At 41.2% G+C, this 27,995-nt stretch overlaps 1 protein-coding gene across 5 annotated transcripts in view; it reads left to right on the top strand.

Moving 5' to 3' along the window:
* FNDC1 (fibronectin type III domain containing 1) overlaps positions 1-27,995 on the top strand; it is a 113,574-nt gene that overhangs the window by 53,335 nt on the left and 32,244 nt on the right. For 3 of the 5 annotated variants that reach the window (XM_032338582.1, XM_032338580.1, XM_032338578.1), the window contains 8 exons: positions 1,478-1,595; positions 3,516-3,703; positions 4,438-4,545; positions 7,690-7,878; positions 9,134-11,851; positions 13,578-13,678; positions 16,141-16,252; positions 17,215-17,655. In XM_032338582.1, the coding sequence (XP_032194473.1) occupies positions 1,478-1,595; positions 3,516-3,703; positions 4,438-4,545; positions 7,690-7,878; positions 9,134-11,851; positions 13,578-13,678; positions 16,141-16,252; positions 17,215-17,655 (3,975 nt within the window). The remainder of the gene's footprint in view (positions 1-1,477; positions 1,596-3,515; positions 3,704-4,437; positions 4,546-7,689; positions 7,879-9,133; positions 11,852-13,577; positions 13,679-16,140; positions 16,253-17,214; positions 17,656-27,995) is intronic. The other 2 variants (XM_032338579.1, XM_032338581.1) reach the window with 2 other exon arrangements.

Here is a 27,995-nt window from a genome sequence, read left to right as displayed (position 1 = left end):
CAAATGATGCTGCATAAGTGGCAAATCACTTGGATGTCACTGAGTGTGAAGGAAACCTTGGGACCGGCTTGGTCACATTTCGGGCACGAGCATGTTTCATTTATACTCAGAGATAAGCATGTTCGTCTGAGGAAGTATATTTCTCTGTGTATTTTGAATGGCTTCCCCGTGCGACAGATTTGCCGCTGTAGGACTGGCCAAGCATTTGGTCCAATTACAGTCACAGTCTAACCCACACATCAGTTGCCCTTGGTAGCAGACCATGAACAGAGAGAAATGAGAGTCTGTGTGGAGGGGGCAGTGAGCAATATCTGCCCTCATACTTAATTTTAGCCCAAATCTCTTAAACGTAGCATTGAGAAGAGTGAGAAAAGTGTGGTAGAGGCTTACTCATAGTCTGACCATTGTTCATTTACCAAGGGATGTTTTTCCCTACATCCATTCACAGATTTTTAAAATACTACATCTTAACAAATTCCACATACCTATTCTGGGTCCTGCACCTTAATTTAAAGAGGCAATCTGCAGCATGATTATTTTCAGGAATTCACAATTTTTTTGTGATTACAGTTTTATCTGACAGATCAGATACTAAATTATGTATATTTCTATATTATCATTTTTGTTTATGATTATAGTTGCTTACATTGTGTGATGGAAATCTCAAATACATGATGCTGCACTTTTATTTTTCAGTATTTACTGCTATAGAAAAAGTGTCCACATTGTTTTTTAAAAAGCTATTTCCACCTTCCCCTACCTGTAGAAAAGTCACATCCTTTTGAAACATGGTCCCTAGAAGGTGAAAAGAAAAAAAAAATAAAACCCTCAAGAGACTAAAAGCAAAATTGAAGCCTGTAAGTCCTCATTTTGGGTAGAGATTGAACAGAAACTATAGGCTTCGTGGGTATGATGTATTCTCTTGGAAATTGGCAAACTGAACTCTGCTTTATGTCTGAACGTGTAACTTTTAATCTGTCTTGGTGGATCCACATTTTCTAAAATGGGAGGACATTGAACCCAATGTGATTTGTGCATTTGTTTGAACCAGAATTTCATTTCATGCCATGATTGCTAAGGAAATGCTCTGGCTTGACCTTTTTTCCCCCAAAACTTTTGCTTCCTGTAAATTTTGTATTATTTCCCAGACACTTACAGTATGTATTAAGAAAACACTGAGTTACTTGGAGTATTTTGGACCAAGACAAAGCATCCCTTTTGCACTGTTCTTTAGGTCAGCTGTATTGGGGAACTTTTCAAGTAAACTGCCCATTTATTAGACTGTGGGTAAGAACAAGAATGGAGATTTTGGTTGTTCTACATTGACCAAGCAAACAATTGCTTAGCTTTCATTTTATCTACATCAAGTGTAAGCAATTTAAAAATTATATAGCATGAATAATGAACTCTGGGGCCAGAGGACTCAGGGCAGATCCTCTTGTTGAGATAACTCTAACATGTCCCGCTGTCATTTCAGAAGAGGATGAACTAGACGTGCCTGAAGACATCAATGTCCGGGTCATGTCATCCCAATCCGTGCTTGTAGCCTGGGTGGATCCTGTTTTGGAAAAACAAAAGAAAGTTGTTGCATCAAGGTACTTTCCCTTATTTATTTGTCTTTGTTTTAGTATGAGAGATGTGAATTTCTGGTCCTTAAGAGACATGTGTTTATTTGCATGACTGTATCTTCTGACATGTGAGTGCTGGACTCTCCTGTAGCTGGGTGGTAGACTGTTCTATGACAATCTAGCTAGTCTCGGGTGCCGTCACACATTTTCCTCAGATCAGATATGACCAGGGCCTTGTGTGTAATGCACACAGCAGGACCTCACTTTTCACTTGTTCAGAGTTTTGTCTTGTGTCTGGAAATTCCCTAGATTCCGTTTTCTTTCTTCGCCCCATGTGGGTTTTGCCTTGTCTCACTGTGATCTATTTGTGAGCAGAGGACGTGACCCCATTTTAGGAGGAGTCTTACCTTTCCTCCTATTAACCAGGAAGGGTGACAGTAGGAAGGATTTTTATGTAGAGAAGGGGACATTTGTCAAAGGCCTTGCACACTGTAGTTCTTCATTCTTCAGACACTGAATTGCCTTATATCTAGCTCATTTGTGCATAGCAGAAGGCACTGTTTTGACTCATAATGATATTTTGATAATATTAGATATTATAATAGCTCATGATATTATGCTGCTCAGATTTTTATACTGATTTGCAATAGCAGTAGAAGAAAAACTAATCATAAGATTAAAGTAATCTTTGTGTTTAAAAAACATTGGTGAACACCATTCCTTGTTAGTGGTAGATTAATATAAACATTAAAATTTTATTGTTAAACTACTGAATAGTTTATATTACCAAGAAAAAGCCAAGATTTCTATATATTAACTTTTAGGACCCTATATATTAACTTTTGAACATATCTACAACCAAGAAAAGTGAACGTCCTTTAAAAAAATGAATGGAGTATAATTCTGAGATTATATATGTATTTTATGTATATATTTTAATATTTTTATTATATATATTTATTCTTTATACAGACACACACACACACCATTATTTGTATTATATACAGTTTTGTTACTGTTAGTAAAGAAAAAGAAAAAGACATCTGCTGCATTTGAAAGAAAGTGAGAAAACTCATAGTGATTCTCTTCCATTTTGTTCCTGATTACCACTGGACTTTGATTCCCAGTATCTTGATCAAAATGATAAAGGGCCTGAGTTTTCTTAGCAAGACTCTTGTATTAATTGGTAGGCTGTGTCTGCAACTGAAGTCTTATCTTGACTTATTAAATATCACCTTGTTAATGCTTCAGATGCTTTCTACTGCCAAGTGGCTGCAAAGAACATATCTTGGCAAAGGAATACAATAAATGGAGTTTGCAGCTCTTTGAGTGTGGAGGATGTCTTCTGTCTGGGATCGTTACTACCATGTTTGCTCCTAGCATTTCTCTCCCTGCTAATCATACAGTAGAGTTCCTTTTGTAAGCTCTTCTATCCTGCTCTGTTTATTACACACTTTCGCTCCTTCTCATGGTAATAATTCTACTCAAAACCACATGCTGCCTTTCCCCCTGAACCTATAGAAAACATGCCTGCTTTGGGATGAAGTGGATCTTCTTGTCTGTCTTTTCTGGAGAACCAAGATACCTTGGGCCAGTTTCAGTTCTTCATATTGCTTTTTTCACACCACATGTCTGCACACACACACACACACATCCCTCAGAAGGCACCTGCTTGGTCAAACATGTCCCTCTTCTGTCCCGTCCCTTCTTTATCTTGGAGCTGTAAGACACTAAGCTCCATCTTTCCTGGCTGACTTTAGACACCTTTCCTGGAACTTAAGAGTAAATTCTTTGACTTAATAACATAGTCAAAAAATGTAGATTTTTGTCCTCTTTAATTTCTCTCCTTACCTCCCAAAGTTATTACTCATGGGGAAGGAAGAATAGCAAGGAACCTAGCGTTCAATTGCAGAGAATTGGTCAACCGGTTGCCTTGTTTCCTTATAGACAGTACACTGTGCGCTATCGAGAAAAGGGGGAATTGGCAAGGTGGGACCACAAGCAGACCTCCAACAGACGCGTGTTGGTTGAGAACCTGATTCCAGACACCATGTATGAATTTGCAGTCCGTATTTCACAGGGTGAAAGAGATGGCAAATGGAGTACATCTGTCTTCCAGAGAACACCAGAATCTGGTCTGTATTTAAAATGGCCTTTGGATCTTCCATTTGGGAATTGCCCTGAAAATAAGATTTAAGGATCATTTAAGAAACCAATGGTGATAAAGTCCAGCAGGGCCATTTTTAAAAAAGTAACATTAACCCTAAATCTGGGATGTGTTTCTAGGTACTAAGGCAAAGAAGTTCGGGCCTTGTTGCCCACATTTATCCTTCACTGGCCGTCTTCATTAGCATGTTATCCTGACATGTGGAGCATAGTACATCCCAGAATAGAGCATAATTACAAATCACCTCAGGATGTGTGCATGCCCCTGGGTAATGCATGGAGGGCAGGGAGGGTAGGGAGAATCTTCTTCCCTGAGGCTGAGCTTGCGTTTGATTCTGGGGGAGAATTGTACTTAGTATCAATTATTTTCTTTTTTAAATGATGTCTTTACAAGTTTTATTAAAAAGAAGTTCGAACTGGATTATAATCTTATTTATATATTTCAAGATTCATCAATGAGAGATATTCTGAATTTCTAAAAGCATTTCCCTAGATATGTCTGAACTCACTACATGAGTCAGTAGCACTGACATAACCACTATATTGCACAAAGAGTAACACAGAGTGGAGTTTTCTATCGTGTATATTAACAATGAACATAGTAGTGCTGCCCTGAAAAATCTATTTGCAGGAACCATATGTCCCTTACTTATAAAATACCCATAAGAGCATTTTTAAACCTTGGGTCCTTGTCCCTTTGTAGCTCCTACAACAGCTCCTGAAAACTTAAATGTCTGGCCAGTCAACGGCAAGCCTACCGCCGTCACTGTAGCTTGGGACGCACTGCCTGAGACCGAGGGGAAAGTGAAAGGTAGGAACCTCATTATTTAAGGTATCGAGTGCACACAGAAGAGACATACTCCAAATAGAGATGTGTACATTGCCTCTGATCAACACCAACTCTAACAGCAGGCTTGGTGACTGCGAGAGCAATAGGGAAGCAACATATGTGTATGGGGCGCTAACCCAACGAACAAGGCTATTTCATGTAGGGGTCTCATTGTCAGGAGGATCCAGGTCCTCATAAAGATGACTTTTCATCTTCCCTATCCACAGCGATTTCGGTGCTGCTATCAGGAGGGGTGTTTTTAATTGTATGGGTGTGACATCATAACCTTTACCCATACAAATGACAGCCTTGTGTTTCATTCTATGGATCTTCTCATTGTACCAATAAGATTACGGAATGTGGGAGTAAGTAGAAACCCTGTGGGACCACAGATGTCTTGAATGAGACCATAGGTATTTAATGGGTTTGAAAAAAAAGTAGTAAAAATTAAATAAAAAGGGATTTTTTCCTATTTGTCAGATTTTAATTAAAATTTTTTTTGGTTGAGGAAAAATGTGACTTTAAAACAGAAAAAAAAATACCAAAGATGAAACCAAATTAAAATAGAATAAAATATTCACAGCTAAATTTAAAAATAATCTCTTGAGAGTATGAAATAAAAACACAAATTACTTCTTTTTGGTGTAAAAACATTCAAGAACCTTTCAGAAGTGTTTTCAGAGACACTTGAGAAGGCTGTATGGTGGTTTCCCTCTGACATCGCATATACAGATGTGCCGTAAGGGTACATTATACTATTGCTTGATTTTGGAAGACAACCTACATCTATGTCCAAAAACTATGAAAGGTTTGTGTAAGGCTAAAGAAATTGAGAAAATTATCTACTAACCTCTTTTGAGAATTTCTTAATTGAAAAAGCTGAAATGTTCTCTTGTATTCAACTTTCAAAGATATCTCAGTTATCTTTGAGGACCTGTAAAGATGGAACAATGGAAGTTAAGGGAGGCACACGTAGGGGAGTAGTTTCTTTTTATTTTTTTTTCTCAAGATTTTATTTATTTGACAGACAGAGATCACAAGTAGGCAGAGAGGCAAGCAGAGAGAGAGAGAGAGGAGGAAGCAGGCTCCCTGAAGAGCAGAGAGCCCAATGCAGGACTTGATCCCAGGACCCTGAGATCATGACCCGAGCCGAAGGCAGAGGCTTAACCCACTGAGCCACCCAGGTGCCCCTAGGGGAGTAGTTTCTAAACCTAATGCTTTCTCATTTGCTTGGAGATTTTAAAGAATATATTGTAGTATTCTTGCTCATTTTTTTTCCCAGTGGAATAAATGAGAAGCAAATGAAGAGAAGAAATATTTAGTTGGCCCTTTAAATCATCCTTTTTATGACAGTTTGTCATGATGCTGGCAAGGATTCTGAAAATTGCATAAAGACATTTTTGGCTGATGACTTTCATTAGTTATAAAAAAGTCCATTGTTGCTCCTTTCCTGACTTTATTATCATGCTACTTATTTGCTTTCTTTCCCTCTCCCACATCTTAGTTTATATTTATAGCTCTCTGGCGAATGAACCTCCTTGGTAGTCAATGAAATATTTTCAAAAATAGTAACAGCTACTGAGTTTTTGTGTCCAAAAGAACTCAAGAATCTTAACTCTGCTTAGGCAGTTTTCACAAAGGAGTGATGGTGGGCCTGAAAATTCATAATCACACTGGGGAGTTGTATGTGCGACAAATATAAAACACAATGGAAGAATATAGTTTGACATGGTTACATTTTTTCCAGATGAATTGAATTCTTACAAAAACCTGTATTACCAAATTTTATAGACAGTGGGTTCTTTTAATTTTTACTTTTGACCACCACAAATGACTAGTTTGTTCATTTTCAAAAAGAAAAGAATGTGGGGTGTTTTTTTTTTTTCAGAAAAATGCTGCAAAGACCTTTTTGGTTGAAGTTTTTAGGTTTATGTACTTTTTAAAGATTAGATCTCAGGGAAGAGGAAAGGTCTTCTGTGCTTCTCTAGATATGAGAAAGATAGTATGACAGTTGCTTGGTTTTTCTGTGATTCAGATGAGTTTTTGTGGTTAGCTCCTACTCACATTAATTTGATAAACTTTCTAAGTCTTGAGTACATTGAGAGGAAAAGAGGCATGACAGTTTTTAGTCAAGGGTGGAAATTCTGCTTCAAAACATGGCTTCTTGGGCGCCTCGGTGGCTCAGTGGGTTAAGCCGCTGCCTTCGGCTCAGGTCATGATCTCAGGGTCCTGAGATCGAGTCCCGCATCGGGCTCTCTGCTCGGCGGGGAGCCTGCTTCCCTCTCTCTCTCTCTCTCTACTTGCCTCTCCATCTACTTGTGATCTCTCTCTGTCAAATAAATAAATAAAATCTTTAAACAAACAAACAAACAAACAAACAAAAAAAAACATGGCTTCTTTATGGTACAGCATTTCCATAGAAGCCATACAACTATATTAGTTGCTTGGACTGAATTTGCTCTGATTTTCAAAGTTCAAGTGCATTACATATTCATAAATATCAGTGATTGGAGATGGAAACATTAGACATCACATAAATCTATGAACTGGCACCTTTTCCTTACAGTTTTAAATACTGTGAAATATCCTTACCTAGGTATATTGAGTCAGGATTGTAATTCCTACAAAAGGGAAATTATACTCCATATATGGGATTAATGCAAAATAGCCCAGATTAATATTCCGAGACTCCTTGAGGTCTTGGTAGCTCTTCCGACTCAGTTCTGACCATTGTCATTTAAATCTTCCACGGGTTTTTCTACTCAGGATATATTAATGCTGACATAGTAAATTAGTAAATTAAATAAGCACAATGAAGAAAAACTCCAATGCAGTGTAATAGATTTGGTCGTTGTGTGAAGACTGGCCTCCTGGGTTCCATATGTTTAATTTGCCGAAAATGGGAATCTGCCCGAGAATTCACTCTATGGCCTTGTCTCGTAGCCTGAATGGATGTGAGTTCACCGTCCGTTGTGTCTTTACGCTCCGGCTGCCGACTTGGCGTGCATTGCTACAGTATTAATTTTAGTAATGCACGTTCTAATTCATCCTGCCCATACAGTCTGTCTGCTGGACACAGGACTGTTTTCAGTTTCCTCCTTCCAACCGTCTGCCAAATCATTTCAGAATACATTCTTTCATACGCCCCGGCTCTCAAACCATTTGGAGCAAAGTCCCTCACCTATCCTGGAGAGACTACTTCTGCCCTAGTGGATGGTCTGCAGCCTGGGGAACGCTATCTTTTCAAAATCCGGGCCGCAAACAGGAGAGGACTGGGGCCTCACTCCAAAGCCTTCATTGTCGCTATGCCAACAAGTAAGCATTGTGTGTTTGTGGCTCTATCTCTGTCTCTCTTCATTACTGCTAAATGTGGTGTCTTACTTTGAATCATGCTCATCGATTTAGAACTGCTGTGTTGACGATTTGGGGGGCTACCCTTACCTGTTGATTTCTGAAATATTTTTGTTGCCCATTGGGAAATTGGTCTCGCCGGAGACTAAAAGATTATTGATTTCTAGTCATATGAATGTAACATGAATGTATTAATTCCAATAACATGAATGTATTAATTATGTGATTGATTTTATAACACTGTGTAATTTGGGGCTTATGATGACAGGGAAATAACATTTTTACTGATGTAATGTGACATTTTTAATTACTAGCTCTCTTCAATTTCTAGATAGTGCTTAAGATTTTTAGTTTATATTCCATTATTTTGGAGTGCAGCTCTAGTCAGAAGAATTTAAATTACCTCATTATCTGATCACTGTCAAAATGGAGGTTAATAAAATCCCAGATTGGAGTGAGGTGTTTTTAGACTGTATTTTCTATTTCTTTTAATTTAATTTTATTTTTTCAGTGATCCAAGATTCATGGTTTATGCACCGCACCCAGTGCTCCATGCAATCCGTGACCTCCTTAATGCCCACCACCAGGCTCACCCATCCCCCCAGCCCCTCGCTTCCAAAACCCTCAATTTGTCTCTCAGAGTCCACAGTCTCTCATGGTTCCTAGACTGTGTTTTCTTTTCTGCCTCCCCATATTTACACCAGATGTTGGTAGTTGTCTCCTGCGTGGTGTGTTGTGAGGAGTCACAGTACAGTGCAATATTAAACAGTTCTGTGGTGGAAAAATTCAAATAGATGCGGTTTGCTCCCTCTGGGTCCCCCACTGCCGTATAAATTCTCCCTGCTCCAGCAGCGCCCTTTCCTGCATTCAACCCGGCTCTCAGGAAAGAGTAAATTGTAGCGCACCTGTAATAAAATGTTTTGCCTACCCCGGGAGTCTTTTGAGTTCAGGCCCTATTATAATGTATACATTATTAAAGGGATTTTAAGTAAGAAGGAGAAAACAAATACAGACATGTTAGGGGGAATAGGGAACTCTTTGCAATGCCTTAAAATTACAGATTTGTTGCTCACCTGTCACCTGCAAATCACACACAACACATCCCCATTTAGTTTTGAGTATAGATCTTCAACACTTTTTACCAGGCTTGTGAAATACTCACCTGATGTTTCTCAGCTTTCAATTTTTTTGACGGCAGAATCTTTAAAATCTATTATAGCCGGTTCCGGCAAGTCCGATGTGCAGCAGAAGACCCATGCTGAAGATGACTGGAAATCTGAAAAGCCAGAGACTTCTCCCAAAGTTCCTGCTTCCACAAAACACACTCATTTGCCTGTTTCTCCCCGAGGCAGAAACGTCAAGAACCCTCTTCTTGACTTGAAGAACAAAATATTGGCTAATGGTGGGGTGCCCAGAAGACCCCAGCTGCACCCTAAGAGGACTGAAGTTCTGGATCTTCAGTCGACAGAAATCACTGATGAGGAGGAGCTGGATTCCCAGGGGGACCCACCAACGTTGCCCTCAGAGACCCAAGAGCAGAAGCCACAGCAGAGGCCACCAAGTAGAGCTGTCCCCCCTGTCCTTGTTCCTGGGAGGACCCCAGTAGGAGTGCAGACCCCAGTGTTGCCCCGAAAGGAAGGCGCAGACCGGGGTGGCTCCTCTCTGTCTTCCCACCCCCATCCAGGGACGTCTTCATCCGCTGGCCACACACCCATTGAGGGTAGCCCTCGCCGCCCTTCAGGGGGGCCCTCCACCCATCTGCCCCCCAGCTCTACTGACAATGATTCAGTGGGCCAAGAGGAGGACGAGCCAGCCACCGGCTCCCGGGACCCAAAGGACGGGGCCTCCCAGCGGCTGTCTCCTAAGAGCACCGCCCAGGCCAGGCCCGCCCTGTGGCCCAGCCGCCAGGCCACCTCAAGCGCCCTGCGGGACAGAGGCCCTGCGCACCACAGCACAAAACCAGCGTTGCCGGCGCGGAGAGCACCCCATTTTGGGGGTAGGGAGGAAAATTCGGGTGCCTCAGTCTCATCCTCGAAATTTTCTCCACCCCAGGAAGGATCATCTCGGCCGCTGCCCACGGAACCACACCCCGGGGCTCCACTGTCCAGGGGCTGGAAGGATGGTCAGGACACCCCGACCTCCAAGTCCAGTGTGCCATCACAGTCCAAGTCTTCCTGGTCCTCTGGTCTCTCCTCAAGGACACAGGTCTCTGAGCGAGAGGATGCCTCTGATGAGAATGGTGACAATGACACAGAAGATAGGGGCAGGCAGGCTGAAGCCACGGCCCCGACGTCTCGGGCCCGGCTACCCGCAGGTCCGCCTGTCTCTGGACATTTCAGTTTGCTCAGAAACAAGCCCTTTGCTGCCCATACGAGATATCCAAGCCGGGCTGGCCGCGGCCGAGGACCCCGGTTGCATCCCTCCAGCTCCCCGCCGTCCACCGTGTCCCCCCGAGTCCACTCGAGGGTGAATTCTCACCCAGCTTCGGACCACAGGCAAGGCTTGGGCATCCATGGAGACGGCGCAGAGAGCGAAGCGGAGGACGAGAAGCCACTTCCTGCCACCGTGGTAAACGACCACATGTCTTCCTCCTCCAGGAAGCCTGCCTCCCTGGGCGTGGACCCCCTAAGAAAAGGCCCGCAGAGAGGGGCGAGCCTTCAGAGGAAGGAGCCCCTGGCGGAGAACCCCAAATTCGCGGGGACTGAGGCAGGTGTGCATCCTCAGGGCAAATCCCTGGCCTCCAAGGCGCTGGACGTGCAACAGAGCACAGAAGTGGGTGTGGAGGGCGGCGACCCCAAGGCGCAGCTGGCCCCCGCTCGGCGGCCCGCGACTCGGTCCCAGCACCACCCCGGGCCGGGCGTGCCCAGAAGGACGGCACCCGGCCAGGGGCTGGGTGCCCGGGCCGGCGCTCCGGAAGGGCAGCCTTCTCCCGCGGTCTCCGTGTCGCAGCCGCAGTCCCGCGGCCCCCAGAGCAAGGAAGTGGGGCGTCCGCTGTCCAAACCCAAGCCCGAGCTGCCCCAGGCTGGGCGTCCCCACCCCGCGGCGCCCTCTTTCCCGGACCCCTACGCGGCCAGAGGCAGTCAGACCCCCCACAGGGCAAGCTCCCGAGGGGTGCTTCCCACGTCGCCCCACCATCGGGACGAGGACTCCGAGGGCAGATCTGGCGGAAACAGCCACGACAGCACAGAAGCAGAGGCCCGAGCCGCCCGGGCGCCCGCACACCCGGCCCGGGCCAGCGACCCCATCCTGTCCCTTCCCAAACCCCGCCAGCTGGAGGCTCACGCAGGAGGCGCGGGCGACAGTCACCTCCGCAGACCCCCAAGCTCCCCGCTGAGGCCCGGCAGCCCCCGCCACTACCCCCACGCCCGCCCCAGGGTCCCGGGCCGAGTGGGGCCCCAGGCTGTGGGGAACAAGGACCGCGCTCCCCAGGCCGTGCCGTCCAAGAGGGAGCCCCTCACCTCTAAGTCTCAGCAGTCGGTCTCGGCAGAGGAGGAGGGTGAAGACGCAATGTTTTTTAAAGGAGGAAAGGACAAGGACCCTCTCCCCTCTGTTCCAAAGTGGCCCTCCTCCTCCAGTCCCAGGGCCAGCAAATACGTGGATGGGAACATCGCTAAGGACAAGAGGGACCCTGCCATCGTGCTCTCACTCCCCAGGGTGGGCTCCCCCCAGGACGAGAACGACACTCCTGTGAAGCGTCCTCCTCCTCCCCCGCCAGGAAGCTCCCCGAGAGCCTCGCACCTCCCGCCCAGACCCCCCCAGCGCAGCCCTTCCACCCCGAGCCCCCCCACGGGCACCCCGGCCCGGGAGCGGTACACCAGCCGCGCCCCTGCGGTCTATTCTTCCACCACCCCCATGCTCTCCTTGCGCCAGCGCATGATGAACGCGAGATTCCGGAACCCCCTCTCGCGCCAGCCGGCCAGATCCCCTGCCAGACAAGGTAATTCGTTTTTTAATAACGTTCTCTTTGGGGTCCTCAAAAGGGTTCGTAGCAATTCTTGAGAGTCTTTTATTTTACATTATTGAGTCTCTGCTCCGTCCAAGCACTGTGTTAAGAGCTTTACAGATGTAACTGATTTCATCTTCTTAACTGCCTCTTGTGTTGTGTCTCCTGGTTTTCAGATGAGTGACTAGGGGCCCAGGGATCTGCGCGGTTCCCCGAGGTCAGACAGCTCTGAGGGCTGAGCTGCAGTTCCCACTCCAGACGTGCTAATTCTCCAGGCCTCTGCCATGCCTCGATCACATACTACCTCTTTGCATTCCCCAACATGTGCTCTTAATCTGTGAAAATGCTTCACGGTCATGATGCCAAACGAGGTTCCTGTATTTTAGGTTATTTTTAGCTGCTCACCTGCCAGGGTATATTTAACGAATCCACAGAAAGGAATTAGGTAACTGTGTAGGCTGGATCTTGTTCTTGTTGATTCTGCGAATAAAACTCTCAACACACCCTGGGACAAACTCAGTGTCTTGTGTGCGAATTGTTTAGATATTTCAATCAGTGAATGTTATTTAAAACCTCCAGAAAATGCATGTTAAAGATGATTGTCATATGGAGGATTAAGAGGCAGATGTGTGACTTACATTGAGGACACCATGTAGACAGCTATGAATTGAAGTCTATGTGGACCCAGGGCAGGATCTGGGGTGTTTAGTCCATGTCTGCATTCAGCTTAGTGACACCGTGCACTCTCCTTGCATGGAATTGGTACTTAATGGAAGATTCCTCAATCAATGTATTAGTGTTTGTTAGTCTGTACTATGTACAGACTGTACTTAGCCCAATGTTAAAAAAAAAAAAATAGAACAATGCCCCATGGAGAGGACAGTTTACTCTTAAAATGGACTATTTTAAGCAAACCTTAGACCCTGATAATAGATATAAAATCCACATTCCCTTGTATACAGCAGAAATTCAATTAATATTTAGTTTTCATTCGCTATTTGAGTGAGAAAAGTAAGTCTCTGACCCTCAGAAAGCCCAAGTACTTTATGCCATGGGTGGGGCTGGATCAGAGTGCTCCCAGCACAGACCTTGAGTAACTGCAGCTGATCAGAAATGCCAGGAGGACGATGGGCAGGTGCTAGGGACAGACAGAGCAGCAACTGAAGGGGCAGCTAACGGGACCTTCGACTTTATCTCTGAGCAGACACTTCTTAAGCAGCCCCACACAGGCCAGCACTGAGCATGTACAGCTGGTGGCTGATGATTGGACCTGATTCAGCTAGAAATACTTGTTGGGTTTAGTATAATCTGCTAAGAAGAGCGGAACAACTTCTAGTATATTTTAGAGAGTTTCTCCATCCTTCCAACTTTGCTTCCCTCCATCTTCTAAATGGTTAAAATAAACATGCTAGCCACTACTGTCTTAAGCTTTATCTAGAAAACTTGTGCTGGACTCTCTCCTTTCCCCAATATTGTCAGAAAACTGTCACTTTATTGTACTTTTCATAGACATTCATATTTGGTACTCAGAAGTCACAATTTAAGACTGTAGTCTAATATATACTAATTATTGTCTTAAAATTCTGTTTAGTATTTCTGTTCGAAATGATGTGTTATTACTTAGAGTTTGGTATGAAGCCAACTTTACAGGAGTGTTGAGTTCACCAGATTCTGGCTTTGTTGTTGTTGCTGCTATTGTTCTCTTTTGTGTGCCATGTAGGTTATAATGGCCGACCAAATGTAGAAGGGGAAGTGCTTCCTGGTAGTAATGGAAATCCAAGTGGACAAAGAATTATCAATGGCCCTCAAGGAACAAAGTGGGTAGGGTAAACTTCTTTACACATACGAGTTGTTTTCATGCTGTTGGAAAGAGAAAAGTGGTGGGCACTGTGTAGCAATAAACGAAATGGTCTTTCGTATTCTTCTCCAGCTTTAACTACTCATACATCAATATATTCTTATATTGCTTCTTCCTGTGCTCAGAAGGATCTTTTATTCTTCTGAGTGACTAGTTCGTGTTTTTCTCATAATTAATAAGATAAGTGGGCCTTTACTTCCTGTTTGCTTTGACTGGTTAGGAAGATCACACAAATATTTTTTCCAACCTCACAGCAATTACGTAGATTCTGATGCTTAGCTCCTCAAATGGACTTCTTTTTCTCCACCTCTGTTAGCTTCGTTTTATTTTTATTTTTTATTATTTGATTAACTAATATACACATTTTTCTCCAAATTGTCTCAGATCCTTTATAAAAGAAAGTGCGGTAAAAACAACTGAGCAAACCAAAAAACACTGGATCAAATAGGCAATTTTTGTTAGATCACCTTTTGAATTTTCCAATGATTGTCGTTTGACTGAAATAAAAAAATAATTAATAGTATTTTATATGTGTTTAAAATAAATGACTTTAACTTCTTGGGGTTAAATGCTTAGGAATTTTTTGTAATTTAGAGGATAATGGGCAGAACACTGTACAATGTTCAAGGATTTGAAAGACTTTTTTTCAGAGAATCACAAAATTATTCATATTTTGACTGGGAATCCCCAGTCACAAATTCCTTTATAGCGGTAAGGTTTAGGAAAACATTCAGAGACTTCATAAAATTTTTAGTCACAGGTAACAAGATACATTTTATCATTTCTTAAAGGAACAGGAATTTATAAAGGAAGAATGTATATTAAAGTCAAATATTATTGAAAAAATTTCACATTGAAACAGTGTGGAGTAGAGTTCAAAAGAAGGGTTTATTTATTTATTTATTTATTTATTTTATTTTTAATTACTGAGACAGCATCCAAGAAATGGCCCTCTGGGAGGGGTTCCTCCAGTGACCTACTGTGCAGTCACAGTTCTCAGACTTTATGGAGCATCAGAATCTCTGGGGGTGTGTCAAATAAGGTTTGGAGTAGGGCTAGGTAATTAGCAGATCTGACCAGTGAGGCTGCTGGTTCAGGCCATAGTTAGAGAACCACCAGTGTAGAGTATGAGTTTGTTCCTTAACAGGGATAAGAATAGCTCTTCCCCCCAAAGTTTTATAATTTCTTAGAATATGAAATTTTTGCCTACATTCTCTATTAGGCGATTTAATTACAAATTAAATTGTTTTTTGTTATAGCAACTTCAGTGTTTGACATTACAGCCAGATGGAAACATTTCATGCTTTTTTAAAAACTTTTAATTTTTTAAATTGAAAACAAAGATTTTATTTTTATTTTTTTTTTTAAAGATTTTATTTATTTATTTGACAGAGAGAAATCACAAGTAGATGGAGAGGCAGGCAGAGAGAGAGAGAGGGAAGCAGGCTCCCGCTGAGCAAAGAGCCCAATGCGGGGCTCGATCCCAGGACCCTGAGATCATGACCTGAGCCGATGGCAGCGGCTTAACCCACTGAGCCACTCAGGCGCCCGAAAACAAAGATTTTATTAACATATAATGTATTTTTTGCCCCAGGGGTACAAGTCTGTGAATCGCCAGGTTTACACTCTTCACAGCACTCACCATAGCACGTACCCTCCCCAGTGTCCATAACCCCACCACCCTCTCCATACTCCCTTACCCCCCCAACCCTCAGTTTGTTTTGTGAGATTAAGAGTCGCTTATTGTTTGTCTCCCTCCCGATCCCATATGAAACACTTCATATTTTTAATACACTGGCTGTACATGTTCATGGTGAGAAGTTAAAACAATTCAGAAATATATGCAAAAGATAATTTCTAAGCTAATCAACATCCCAAACCACTCCCCAGAGATAACCACTGCTAACAGTTTAGTATATATTTATCCAGATTATTTTTCTCTGCAGTTTTAAGCTTATATACACAAATGAATATATTTAAATTTCTGCAAAATAGTCAGTCCTGTAATCTCAGTCTGTAGCAGTTAATGTCAATATATGTAGAATTTCCGATTCCTTTTCATTGCCCATTAGCTTTCCACTATGTGGATGGGACATATTTTATTTAGTCCCTTCCCTCCACTGATGAATACTTAAGTTATTTGCTTCTTTTCGGCATTACACACAGCATACTAAATGGTAGCAGTATTATGAACATTTTTTGCATATTTGAGAAATTGAAAACAATTTGTATATTCTATGGTTAAGCCATTATAATGTGAAATGGGACTGTTTTGCACTTTATTCTTATTAGGCCTTGTGAATGATGCAGACAAAAATAATATTTTCTACTCACATTATGGTTTCCTTCTGCAGAGCCTTCTTGGATATGTTTGTGCAGGTGGATTCATGCTCAGTATATTCTTTAATCTGTGTCATGGTTTTAGGTCGTGGATCTGGATCGTGGGTTGGTGTTGAACGCAGAAGGAAGGTACCTCCAGGATTCACAAGGAAATCCTCTTCGAATTAAACTAGGAGGAGATGGTCGCACCATTGTGGGTAAGTGAGAATTGGTTTAGGCAACAAACTAGCTGTGGGATAACAAATCCCTGCCCATTTTTAATGGGGCCCTTGGTCCAGTTATTTTTAGCCATGTGGAAAGGAGTGTCCCAAAGGGGCAGAACTTAGCTTTTTCCTTGATACAACTGTAGTTCTACTCTTGCCTCCAGAAAAGGTGGCACGCGACTTCCCTCTTGAGATAGGGCAGCCCAGAGCAGCAGGTGTCCGCAAACGACAGCTCAAAGACCAAACCCTGGCTGCTGCCTGTTTTTTACTGCCTGCAAGCTCAAAATAGTTTCTTCGCTTTTAAATGATTGCAAAAACAAAACAAACAAACAAAAAACAAAAAGAGAAACAAAAACAAAAAACACACCAAAGAATAGCAATATTTGTGATATGTGACAATTATTTGAAATTCACAGTTTAGTGTCCATATTCAAAGTTGTATTGGAACATAGACACACTCCCTTGTGTACTTTCTGTGCTTTTTTGCACAGAAATGGCAGAGTTGAGAAGCTGCAACATGGGGGCAGAGTTGAGAAGCTGCAACATGAAGCTTCAAATATCTGGCTCTCTGTCTTCTCTGGCCCTTTACAGACTAAGTTTGCCACTCCAGGTACAAAGTAACACTCTTCTTCCTTAGGTGTAGGAATCAAGAGGAGGAAAGAATTACTTCCCTGACTAGAGACTAAGAGTTATTTCAGGGTAATGGGGCATATCGATGAAGCATTTAGAGGATTATATAAGGTAATTCAGAGTAAGGGACAATATAAGACGGCGAGAAATTACTGGATAGCAGCCGATATTGCTACCTCTGCTGAGTATCCTTTTAATGTTTCCTTTGCTTTTTACTGATTCGAATAAAAGAATCCATAAGCTTTGAGAAGACACTTCACATTTGGTTTTGACTTCCTCTGGATGATCTCATCTTGTTGCACAGCCTTTGTCTGATTTTGTTTCAGATCTAGGAGGAACGCCCGTGGTGAGCCCTGATGGCCTGCCCCTCTTTGGGCAGGGGCGGCATGGCAAACCCGTGGCCAGTGCCCAGGATAAGCCCATTCTGAGTCTAGGAGGGAAGCCTTTGGTGGGCTTGGAAGTTGTCAAAACAACCACTCGTGCCCCCACCACAACCACACGACCCACCACGACGACCCCAAGGCCCACAACCACAGCCACCCGCCGCACGTCCACGACCACGACCACCACTACACGTCCAACGACCACCACCACACGCCCAACGACCACCATTCGAACCACTACGCAGACGACCACCACCACTACTACCACCCCTGAACCCACCACCCCTGTTCCCACCTGTCCCCCTGGGACCTTAGAACGGCATGATGAAAATGGCAACCTCATAACAGGCTCCAGCGGGGTGCCAGAGTGCTACCCTGAAGAAGGTAATGGCCTTCCTTGTAATGGTGGCCCACGTAACTAGCATGCTTCATTTTCAAGTCAGGTCATAAAGGGTGTAGGGAGAGGTAAGTAGGATGCACAGGGGAATGGCAACAAGAGGCATTTCAAGTCCCACATGGTTTGTTCAGGGGTATGTGTCACAACCAGGGTTGTCAGATTTAGTCAATAAAAGTACAGCATGGGACACACTTAATATGAAAAATTATTTGCTGTTCATTTAAAATCCAAATCTAAGTGGGCATCCTGTGTTTTATCTGGCAACCCTTATCACAAACCAAATCAAAAAATTTAGCTAAAACATGGAACATTGTGAGTATGGACGAGCGTTTCCCCAAGCGTGTTTTACTGGATATTAGTAGATTTGTATGCATTACGTTAAAAAAAAGTTCTGTGATTAGCTATGTGATTTAAACAAGGCTAATAGTGATTCTTACTGTTGGATCGTTCAGATCCTTGAATGGTCTCATTGTGAATTTCCTAGAAAAGTAGAGTGTCCTGAATACTTTCTCGATCATTGCAAAATGCTAATCCTTGAGTGACTGGGCTCTGGTGGCTGCAAGGGTAGGACTGCTTTCCACTGGGTAGGACTGTGCTGTTTCCTCTGCTATGAGACACGCAGTCAGGACTGTCCTCTGCCCCTACCATGTCTTCCTGCTGAGAATGGCCAGTTCCTCCTGTGGAATAGAAGCGAGGACACTTCGGTCAGGTCCCAGTGGACCTGCAGACTCATCATCTTTTCTGCTCAGTCCCTGTTCAGGCTGCTTTGGAAGAGGTCATCCTATACTGGTGTCTGGCCTGGAGGAGAATAATTCATCTTCTTTCCCTTAGGTGGAAAAGAATCACCACATAGGCTATGAAACTTATGTCTTTTTAAGCTGACGCAGAGTGAAGATGATTCATTTCAGGAATTATTTTGCACACCCAGAATTCTTTACACAGCCTTCTTGACCATGATCAGCTTGAACTTGGATGCTGTATTCAAAATGGGAATTCTTTTTGAAGTCGGCCACCCTGCAGAAAAGCTCCAAGTAAACAGGAACATCAGACCCATCTAAAAATTCACACCAAAGAATAAGGAACCATGCTGAGAAGACGGTCACTGGGGAGAAGATTCACACACTATCATTTTCCCCAGGGAGCATGATTTGGAATTTACCTTTGGATTTCTGGTATGAAAACATTATGTACTTCCTTTGACCTTTCTCTTCTGCATACACTAGTGTGTGTGTGTGTGTGTGTGTGTGTGTGTGTGTGTGTGTGTAATTGGAACAGATATTTACTTAATAATTGTTTGCAAACAGGGGAGTGACTATTTTGGCTTTGGATTGAATTACTACTATTATTATGAATATTTTGCATTTTCCTTTGTCTAAGAGGGCTTATACCATATTCTTTTCATTTACTTTGGATTTTGGGACTTCTTTGTGGCATGAAAGTCAATGTTTTTCTTGGTATTTTTGTTTCTTCTTCTTCTTTTTTTGGAAAATCATGATGTATGTGTATTTTTTCACTTCTCTTATGTCATCCATCCACTTCCCAACCCCGGCCAAATTAGTAGCCAAGTATTAATTATAATTTGCCTCTAGGCAGCATTTTCAAAATAAGTATAAATCAATACAAAGTCTTTGGAAAAAGTAAATTTGTGGAGAGAAACTTAGGATCTTTATATAATGTTATGATGTATGATTATTATTATTTTAAAAACATTCCTGTATGGCTGACCTTCCTTTTTTATTTATGCTGCTCCACTAACAACTTTATTTTATTCCCCGTATTAATTCTAATTGTAGTTATTTTTATTTAAAAAATTTTAAATTATAGCTTTCTTGAGATTCAATTCACATACCATAAAGTTCACTCTTCTAAAGTGTATAGTTTAGTGGCTTTTATTATAGTCACAGGATTGTGCAGCCATCACCACTATCAAATTCTAGAACAATTTCATCACCCTCCAGAGAAACTCCGTACCCATTAGTTATTACTCCTCATCCCCACCCCACCCCCGCTGACCCCTGGGAAACCACGAATCCACTTTCCGTCTCTATGGGTTCGTCTCTTCTGGACTTTTCACATAAATGAAATGCTACAAGATGTGGACTTTGTGTCTGGCATCTTCAGCTCAGCGTGAATTGTATTCAACTTTCATCCACATTGTAGAGTAGATCTGTACTTCATTCCTTTTCCTGCTGATCAATATTCCATTGTGTGGATAAACCACATTTTATCCATTTATTGGCTGATGGACATTTGGGTGGTTTTCACCTTTGGGTATTATTATGAATAATGCTTCTATGAACAGTGTGTACAATTTTTTTAGCACTCGTTTTCAGTTCCTTAGGGTATACACTTGGTAAGAGAGATGCTGTGTCCAGTGGTAACTCTGTGTTTAACTTTGGGAGGAACTGCTAACGTGTTTTCCTCAATGGCTGCACCATTTTGCATTCCCACCATCAGCACATGAAGCTTCCAATTTCTCTATATCCTCACCAATACCTTGCTTTTCTGTCTTTCTGATTCTTGCTATCCTAGTGGATGTGAAGTGATGTCTCTCGGTGGTTCTGATTTCCAGTTCCCTAATAAATAATGCTATGGAGATGGTGATTTTTTGTACCTTCCAATGATAGGTTCTGAAAGGGAAAGTGAGCAGGATTATGTTTGGTGCCTTAGGTCAGTCCTGATGTAGAATTGGAGTAAATTTATTTGAAAAATGTTTTATCTTTATCATTGTGGTGGTGGTGTCATTATGAGAAAGTTCATGTGGTAAACTAGAAAGGATAGAGTAACTGTTGTTTTTGTTATTCTGGCTTCATTCAAAATTTTGTAAAATAAAATTCACAAGTGATGATTAATCATCTAGTGCAGGTGGATTAGGTTCTCTGGGACATACAGAAGAACCACAGATGACCGCCTGTGCCCCTGAAGGGCTTGCGATTGAACTGAAGTTACAGTGGACAGAAACAATTCACTCTCTTGTCAGAAAACCAATTGTTCATTTTCATCTTTTTTTAAGATTTTATTTATTTATTTGAGAGAGAGAGTGTGTGTGTGCACAAGGGGGCAGTGGGAGGGGCCGAGGAAGAGGGAGAAACAGACTCCCTGAGGAGGAGGGAACAGGACATGGTACTCATTCTCAGGACCCTGAGCCAAGGGCAGAAGCTTCACTGATGAGGCACCCAGGCATCCCCCAAATTGTTCCTCTTTAAAATAACATGAGACAGGGTAACAATTTTTTCGCAATAACCCAGAGAGCTGTCCAGGTCTGAAACCTCAGTGTCTCCTTGGACTTCTTTCATTTCGTTGCCAGACCTCATTGCGCACTCACTCATTCTCCAGGCTTCCTTATTTTTTTTTTTTTAAGTTTTAATTTTAATCACCAGGTGCTCAACATGGGAAGTTAACTCCTTAATACCCATCCCCCATTTCCTACTCAACCCCCACCCCACTCCCCTCTGGTAACCATCTGTTCTCTGGAGTTAAGAGCCTGTTTCCTGCTTTCAGTCTCTCTCTCTTTCTGTCTTTCTGCTTTGCTTGTTTGTTTTGTTTCTTAAATTCCATGTATGCGTGAAATCATATGGTATTTGTCTTTCTCTGACCATCATTCTCTCTAGCTCCATCCATGCTATTGCAAATGGCAATATTTCATTCTTTTTTTACAGCTGAATAATATTCCATTATATATATCTACCACTTCTTTATCCATTTATGTTTCAGTGGACACTTTGGCTGCTTCCATATCTTGGCTACTGTACATAATGCTGCTATAAACACAGGGGTGACTGTATCCCTTTGAATTAGTGTGGGTTTTTTTTTGTAGTTTTCCATAGATAGATAAGTTTATTTTATTTTATTTATTTTTATTATGTTCAGTTAGCTACCATATAGTACAGCATGAGTTTTTGATGAGGTGTTCAATGGTTCATTAGTTGCATAAAACACCCAGTGCTTCTGTTTTGTATTCTTTGGGTAGATATCCAGTAGTGTAATTGCAAGATCTTAGGGTAGTTCTATTTTTAACTTTTGAGGACCCTCCACACTCTTCCACTGTGGCTGCAGCATTTTGCTTTCCCACCAACATCCTCCCTTATCTTGCGTTTCTTGTGTATTTTGTGTTAGCCATTCTGACAGGTGTGAGGTAATATCTCATTGTAGTTTTGATTTGCATTTCCTGATGATAAGTGATGACGAGCATCTTTCATGAGTTTGTTGGCCATCTGGAATGTCTTCTTTGGAGAAATGGCTTTCATGTCTTCTGTCCATTTTTAATTGGATTATTTGGTTTTTTTGGTGTTGAGTTATAGCAATTCTTTTATTCCCTTAAGAATTTTATTTATTTGACACAGAGATCACAAGTAGGCAGAGAGGCAGGCAGAGAGGGGGGAAGCAGGCTCCCAGCTGAGCAGAGAGCTCGAAGCAGGGCTCAATCCCAGGACCCTGGGATCAAGACCTGAGCCGAAGGCAGAGGCTTTAACCCACTGAGCCAATCAGGCGCCCCTAGAAGTTCTTTATATATTTTAGATACTAACCCTTTATCAGATACGTCACTTGCAAATATCTTCTCCCATGCAGTACGTTGCCTTTTAATTTTGTTGATTGCTTCCATTGCTGAGCAGAAGGTTTTTATTTTGATGTAGTCACAATAATTTATTTTTGCTTTTGTTTCCCTTGCCTCAGCGGACTTACCTAGAAAGAAGTTGCTATGGCCGATGTCAGAGAAATTACTGCCTGTGTTCTTTTCTAGGATATTTATGCTTTCAGATCTCAGATTTAGGCCTTTAATCCATTCAGAGTTTATTTTTTGTGTATGGGGTAAGAAAATTGTCTAGTTCCATTATTTTGCACATTGCTGTCCAGTTTTTCCAACACCATTTGTCAAAGATTAATCAACCATATAATTGTGGGTGTATTTCTGGATTTTGTATTCTGTTGTATTGATCTATGTGTCTGTTTTTGTGTCAGTACCATACTGTTTTGATTACCACAGCTCTGAAGTGTGATTTTCCAGCTTTGCTTTTCTTTTTCAAGATTGCTTTGGCTTTTCATGGTATTTTGTGATTCCATGCAAATTTTGGGATTATTTTTTCTAGTTTTATGAAAAATGCTCTCAGTATTTTGATAGGGATTGTGTTAAATGTGTAGATTGCTTTGAGTACTATAGACATTTTAACAATATTTGTTTCCAGTCCATGATCATAGAAAGTCTTTCGATTTGTTCATGTCATCTTCAGTTTATTTCATCACCATTTTATAGTTTTCAGAGTACAGGTTTTTCACCCTTTGGTTAGATTTATTCCTTGGTGACTTATATTTTTGTTGCACTTATAAATAGAATTGATTCTTTAATTTCTCTTCCTGCTGCTTCATTACTGATACATAGAAATGCAGCACTTTCTATATGGTGATTTTACATCCTGTGACTTTACTAAATTTGTTTATCCATTCTAGAGGTCTTTTATTTCCTGGTTGACCCATTCACTGTTTAATGGGATGTTATTTAACCTCTATGTATTTGTGGCCTTTCTGATTTTGTTTTTTTGTTGTTGTTGTTTGTTTGTTTTTTTAATTTTTTATTTTTTATAAACATATATTTTTATCCCCAGGGGTACAGGTCTGTGAATCGCCAGGTTTACACACTTCACAGCACTCACCAAAGCACATACCCTCCCCAATGTCCATAACCCCACCCCCCCTTCTCCCAACCCCCCTCCCCCCAGCAACCCTCAGTTTGTTTTGTAAGATTAAGAGTCACTTATGGTTTGTCTCCCTCCCAATCCCATCTTGTTTCATTGATTCTTCTCCTACCCACTTAAGCCCCCATGTTGAATCACCACTTCCTCATATCAGGGAGATCATATGATAGTTGTCTTTCTCTGCTTGACTTATTTTGCTAAGCATGATACGCTGTAGTTCCATCCATGTTGTCGCAAATGGCAAGATTTCATTTCTTTTGATGGCTGCATAGTATTCCATTGTGTATATATACCACATCTTCTTGATCCATTCATCTGTTGATGGACATCTAGGTTCTTTCCATAGTTTAGCTGATTTTGGTTTTTTTTTTTGGTGGTTGACTTCAAGTTTTATAATGTTATGGTTAGAAAAAAATGCAAGGTATAATTTCAATCTTTTTGAATCTGTTGAGGTTTGTTTTGTGGCCCAATATGTAATCTCTTTTGGAGAATATTCCATGTGCACTTGAAAATAATGTGTATTCTGCTGGTTTAGGTTGGTATGTTCTGAATGTATCTGTTAAATCCATCTGGTCCAGTGTGTTATTCCAAGTCATTGTTTTCTTTTGACTTTCTGTTTAGTGCTATGTTTGGATTTCAATGTCATCCATTGATAAAAGTGAGGTAGTAAAGTCTTTTACTATTATGGTATTATTATTGAGTAGTTCTTTTATGTTCATTATAATGGTTTTACGTATTTAAGTGCTCCCATGTTGGGTGCATAAATATTTAGAATTGTTGTATTTTCTTGTTTGATTTTCCCTTTTATTATTTTATAGTGCCCTTCTTTGTCTTTTGTCATAGTCTTTGTTTTAAAGTCTATTTTGTCCAATTTAAGTTTTGCTACTCCAGCTTTCTTTTGATATCCATTTTCATGATAAATATTTCTACATCCCCCTCACTTTCAGTTTGTAGGTGTCCAGGTCTAAAACGAGTCTCTTGCAGGCAGCATATAGATGGGTTTTCTTTTTATCCATTCTGTTACTCTCTGTCTTTTGATTGGAATGTTTGGTCCCTTTCCGTTCAAAATAATCATTTATAGGTACATATTTATTGCCATTTTATTACTCGTCTTGTGGTTGTTTCTGACGATTCTCTCTGATCCTTTCTTGTCCTTCTCTCTTCTGTGGTTTACTTGTTTTCTTTAGTGATATGTTTGGATTTCTTTCTCTTTATTCTTTACACATATATTAGTGGTTTTGATTTGTGATTACTGTTAGGTTTGTACATAACATCTTCTGCATATAGCAGTGTATATTAAGTTGATGGTTATTTAAGTTTGAACCCATTCTTTTCTCCTCTCCCCCTCCATGTTTTAGATATATGACATCATACTTTTACATCCTTTTATTTTGTGAGTTCCCTGGCTTATTTTTTTACAGAAATATTCATTTTTACTGGTATTATATTTCTTTTTTTTTAAACTTTATTTTTTCAGTATTCCAAGATTCATGTCATTTTTGGTTTTCTTTTCTATTTGAAGCAGTCCCTTTAATATTCCTCACAGGGCTGGTTTAGTGGTTATAAACTCCTTTAGTTTTTGTTTGTCTAGGAAACTCTTTATCTCTCCCTCTATTCTGAATGATAGCCTCTCTGGATAGAGTATTTTTGGCTGCAAGTTTTTCCCACTCAGCACCTTGAATATATCATGCCACTCTCTTCTGGCTTAGGAAGTTTCTGCTGAAAAATCTGCTGATAGCCTTATCAGGTTTCCTTTGTATGTAATTGTCTTCATTTGCTGCTTTAGTATTTTTTTCTTTATCACTATATTTTGCCAATTTAGTTACAGTATGTCTTTGTGCGGATCTGCTTTTGTTGGTTTTGGCAGGGGGCTGGTCTCTGTGACTCTTGGATCCAGATTTCTGTTTCCTTCCTTAGATTAGGGACATTTTCAGCTATTATTTCTTCACATAAATTTTCTGTCACATTTTCTCTCTTTTCTTCTGGGACTTCTATAATACAAATGTTATTACATTTGATGGAGTCATGGAATTCCTTAAATTTGTTCTTGTTTTGCATAATTATTCTTTCCTTCTTTTGTTCAGTTTGATTACTTTCCATTACTCTGTCTTCTAGGATTTTTTTTTTTAATTTCTTTTCAGCATAACAGAATTCATTGTTTTTGTACCACACCCAGTGCTTCGTGCAAAACGTGCCCTCCTTAATACCCTCCACCTGGCTCCCCGAACCTCCCACCCCCCACCCCTTCAAAACCCTCAGATTGTTTTTCAGAGTCCATAGTCTCTCATGGTTCACCTCCCCTTCCAATTTCCTTCAACTCCCATCTCCTCTCCATCTCCCTATGTCCTCCACATTATTTGTTATGCTCCACAAATAAGTGAAACCATATGATAATTGACTCTCTCTGCTTGACTTATATCGCTCAGCATAATCTCTTCCAGTCCTGTCCATGTTGCTACAAAAGTTGGGTATTCATCCTTTCTGATGGAAGCATAATACTCCATAGTGTATATGGACCACATCTTCCTTATCCATTGGTCTGTTGAAGGGCATCTTGGTTCTTTCCACAATTTGGCGACCGTAGCCATTGGTGCTATAAACATTGGGGTACAGATGACCCTTCTTTTCACTACATCTGTATCTTTGGGGTAAATACCCAGTAGTGCAATTGCAGGGTCATAGGGAAGCTCTATTTTTAATTTCTTGAGGAGTCTCCACACTGTCCTCCAAAGTGGCTGCACCAACTTGCATTCCCACCAACAGTGTAAGAGGGTTCCCCTTTCTCCACATCCCCTCCAACACATGTTGTTTCCTGTCTTGTTAATTTTGGCCATTCTAACTGGTGTAAGGTGGTATCTCAATGTGGTTTTAATTTGAATCTCCCTGATGGCTAGTGATGATGAAAATTTTTTCATGTGTCTGATAGCCGTTTGTATGTCTTCATTGGAGAAGTGTCTGTTCATATCTTCTGCCCATTTTTTGATATGATTCTCTGTTTTGTGTGTGTTGAGTTTGAGAAGTTCTTTATAGATCCTGGATATCAATCTTTTGTCTGTACTGTCATTTGAAAATATCTTCTCCCATTACTTGGGTTGCCTCTTTGTTTTGTTGACTGTTTCCTTGCTGTGCAGAAGCTTTTGATTTTGATGAAGTCCCAAAAGTTCATTTTCGTTTTTGTTTCCTTTGCCTTTGGAGACATATCTTGAAAGAAGTTGCTGGGGCTGATATAGAAGAGGTTTTTGCCTATGTTCTCCTCTAGGATTCTGATGGATTCCTGTCTCATGTTGAGGTCTTTTATCCATTTGAGTTTATCTTTGTGTATGGTGTAAGAGAATGATTGAGGTTCATTTTTCTACATATAGCTGTCCAATTTTCCCAGCACCATTTATTGAACAGACTGTCTCTTTTCCACTGTGTATTTTTTCCTGCTTTGTTGAAGATTATTTGACCATAGAGTTGAGGGTCCATATCTGGGCTCTCTACTCTGTTCCACTGGTCTATGTGTCTGTTTTTATGCCAGTACCATGCGGTCCTGGTGATCACAGCTTTGTAGTAAAGCTTGAAATCAGGTAGCGTGATGCCACCAGTTTTATTTTTGTTTTTCAACATTTCCTTAGCATTTTGGGGTCTCTTCTGATTCCATACAAATTTTTGGATTATTTGCTCCAGCTCTTTGAAAAATACTGGTGGAATTTTTATCGGAATGGCATTAAAAGTATAGATTGCTCTAGGCAGTGTAGACATTTTAACAATGTTTATTCTTCCGATCCAAGAGCATGGAATGGTCTTCCATCTTTTTGTGTCTTCTTTAATATTTTTCATGAGTGTTCTGTAGTTCTTTGAGTACAGATCCTTTACCTCTTTGGTTAGGTTTATTCCCAGGTATCTTATGGTTCTTGGTGCTATATAAATGGAATTGATTCTCTAATTTCCCTTTCTGTATTTTCATTGTTAGTGTATAAGAAAGCCACTTATTTCTGTACATTGACTTTGTATCCTGCCACATTACTGAATAGCTGTATGAGTTCCAGTAGTTTGGTTGTGGAGTCTTTTGGGTGTTCTGTATAAAGAATCATGCCAACTGTGAAGAGAGAGAGAGTTTGACTTCTTCATTGCCAATTTGGATACCTTTTATTTCTCTTTGTTGTCTGATTGTTGTTGCTAGGACTTCTAATACTATGTTGAACAAGAGTGGTGAGAGTGGGCATCCTTGTCGTGTTTCTGATCTCAACAGGAAGGCTGTGAGCTTTTTCCCATTGAGGATGATATTTGCTGTGGGTCTTTCATAGATAGATTTTATGAAGTTCAGGAATGTTCCCTCTATCCTTATACTTTGAAGTGTTTTAATCAGGAATGGATGATGGATTTTGTCAAATGCTTTTTCTACATCAATTGAGAGGACCATGTGGTTCTTCTCTCTTCTCTAATTGATTTGTTCTATCACATTGATTGATTTGCGAATGTTGAACCATCCTTGTAACCCAGGGATGAATCCCACCTGGTCATAGTGGATTATCTTTTTAATGTGCTGTTGGATCCTGTTTGCTAGGATCTTGTGGAGAATCTTAGCATCCATATTCATCAGTGATATTGGTCTGAAATTCTCCTTTCTGGTTTGGTCTTTGCCTGATTTGGGG

Source organism: Mustela erminea, chromosome 4 (genome assembly GCF_009829155.1).
Source record: "Mustela erminea isolate mMusErm1 chromosome 4, mMusErm1.Pri, whole genome shotgun sequence".
In the NCBI taxonomy this organism is placed as follows: domain Eukaryota; kingdom Metazoa; phylum Chordata; class Mammalia; order Carnivora; family Mustelidae; genus Mustela; species Mustela erminea.
Note: the sequence above shows the minus strand (reverse complement) of the source record. Positions and strands in the feature narration are given on the sequence as shown.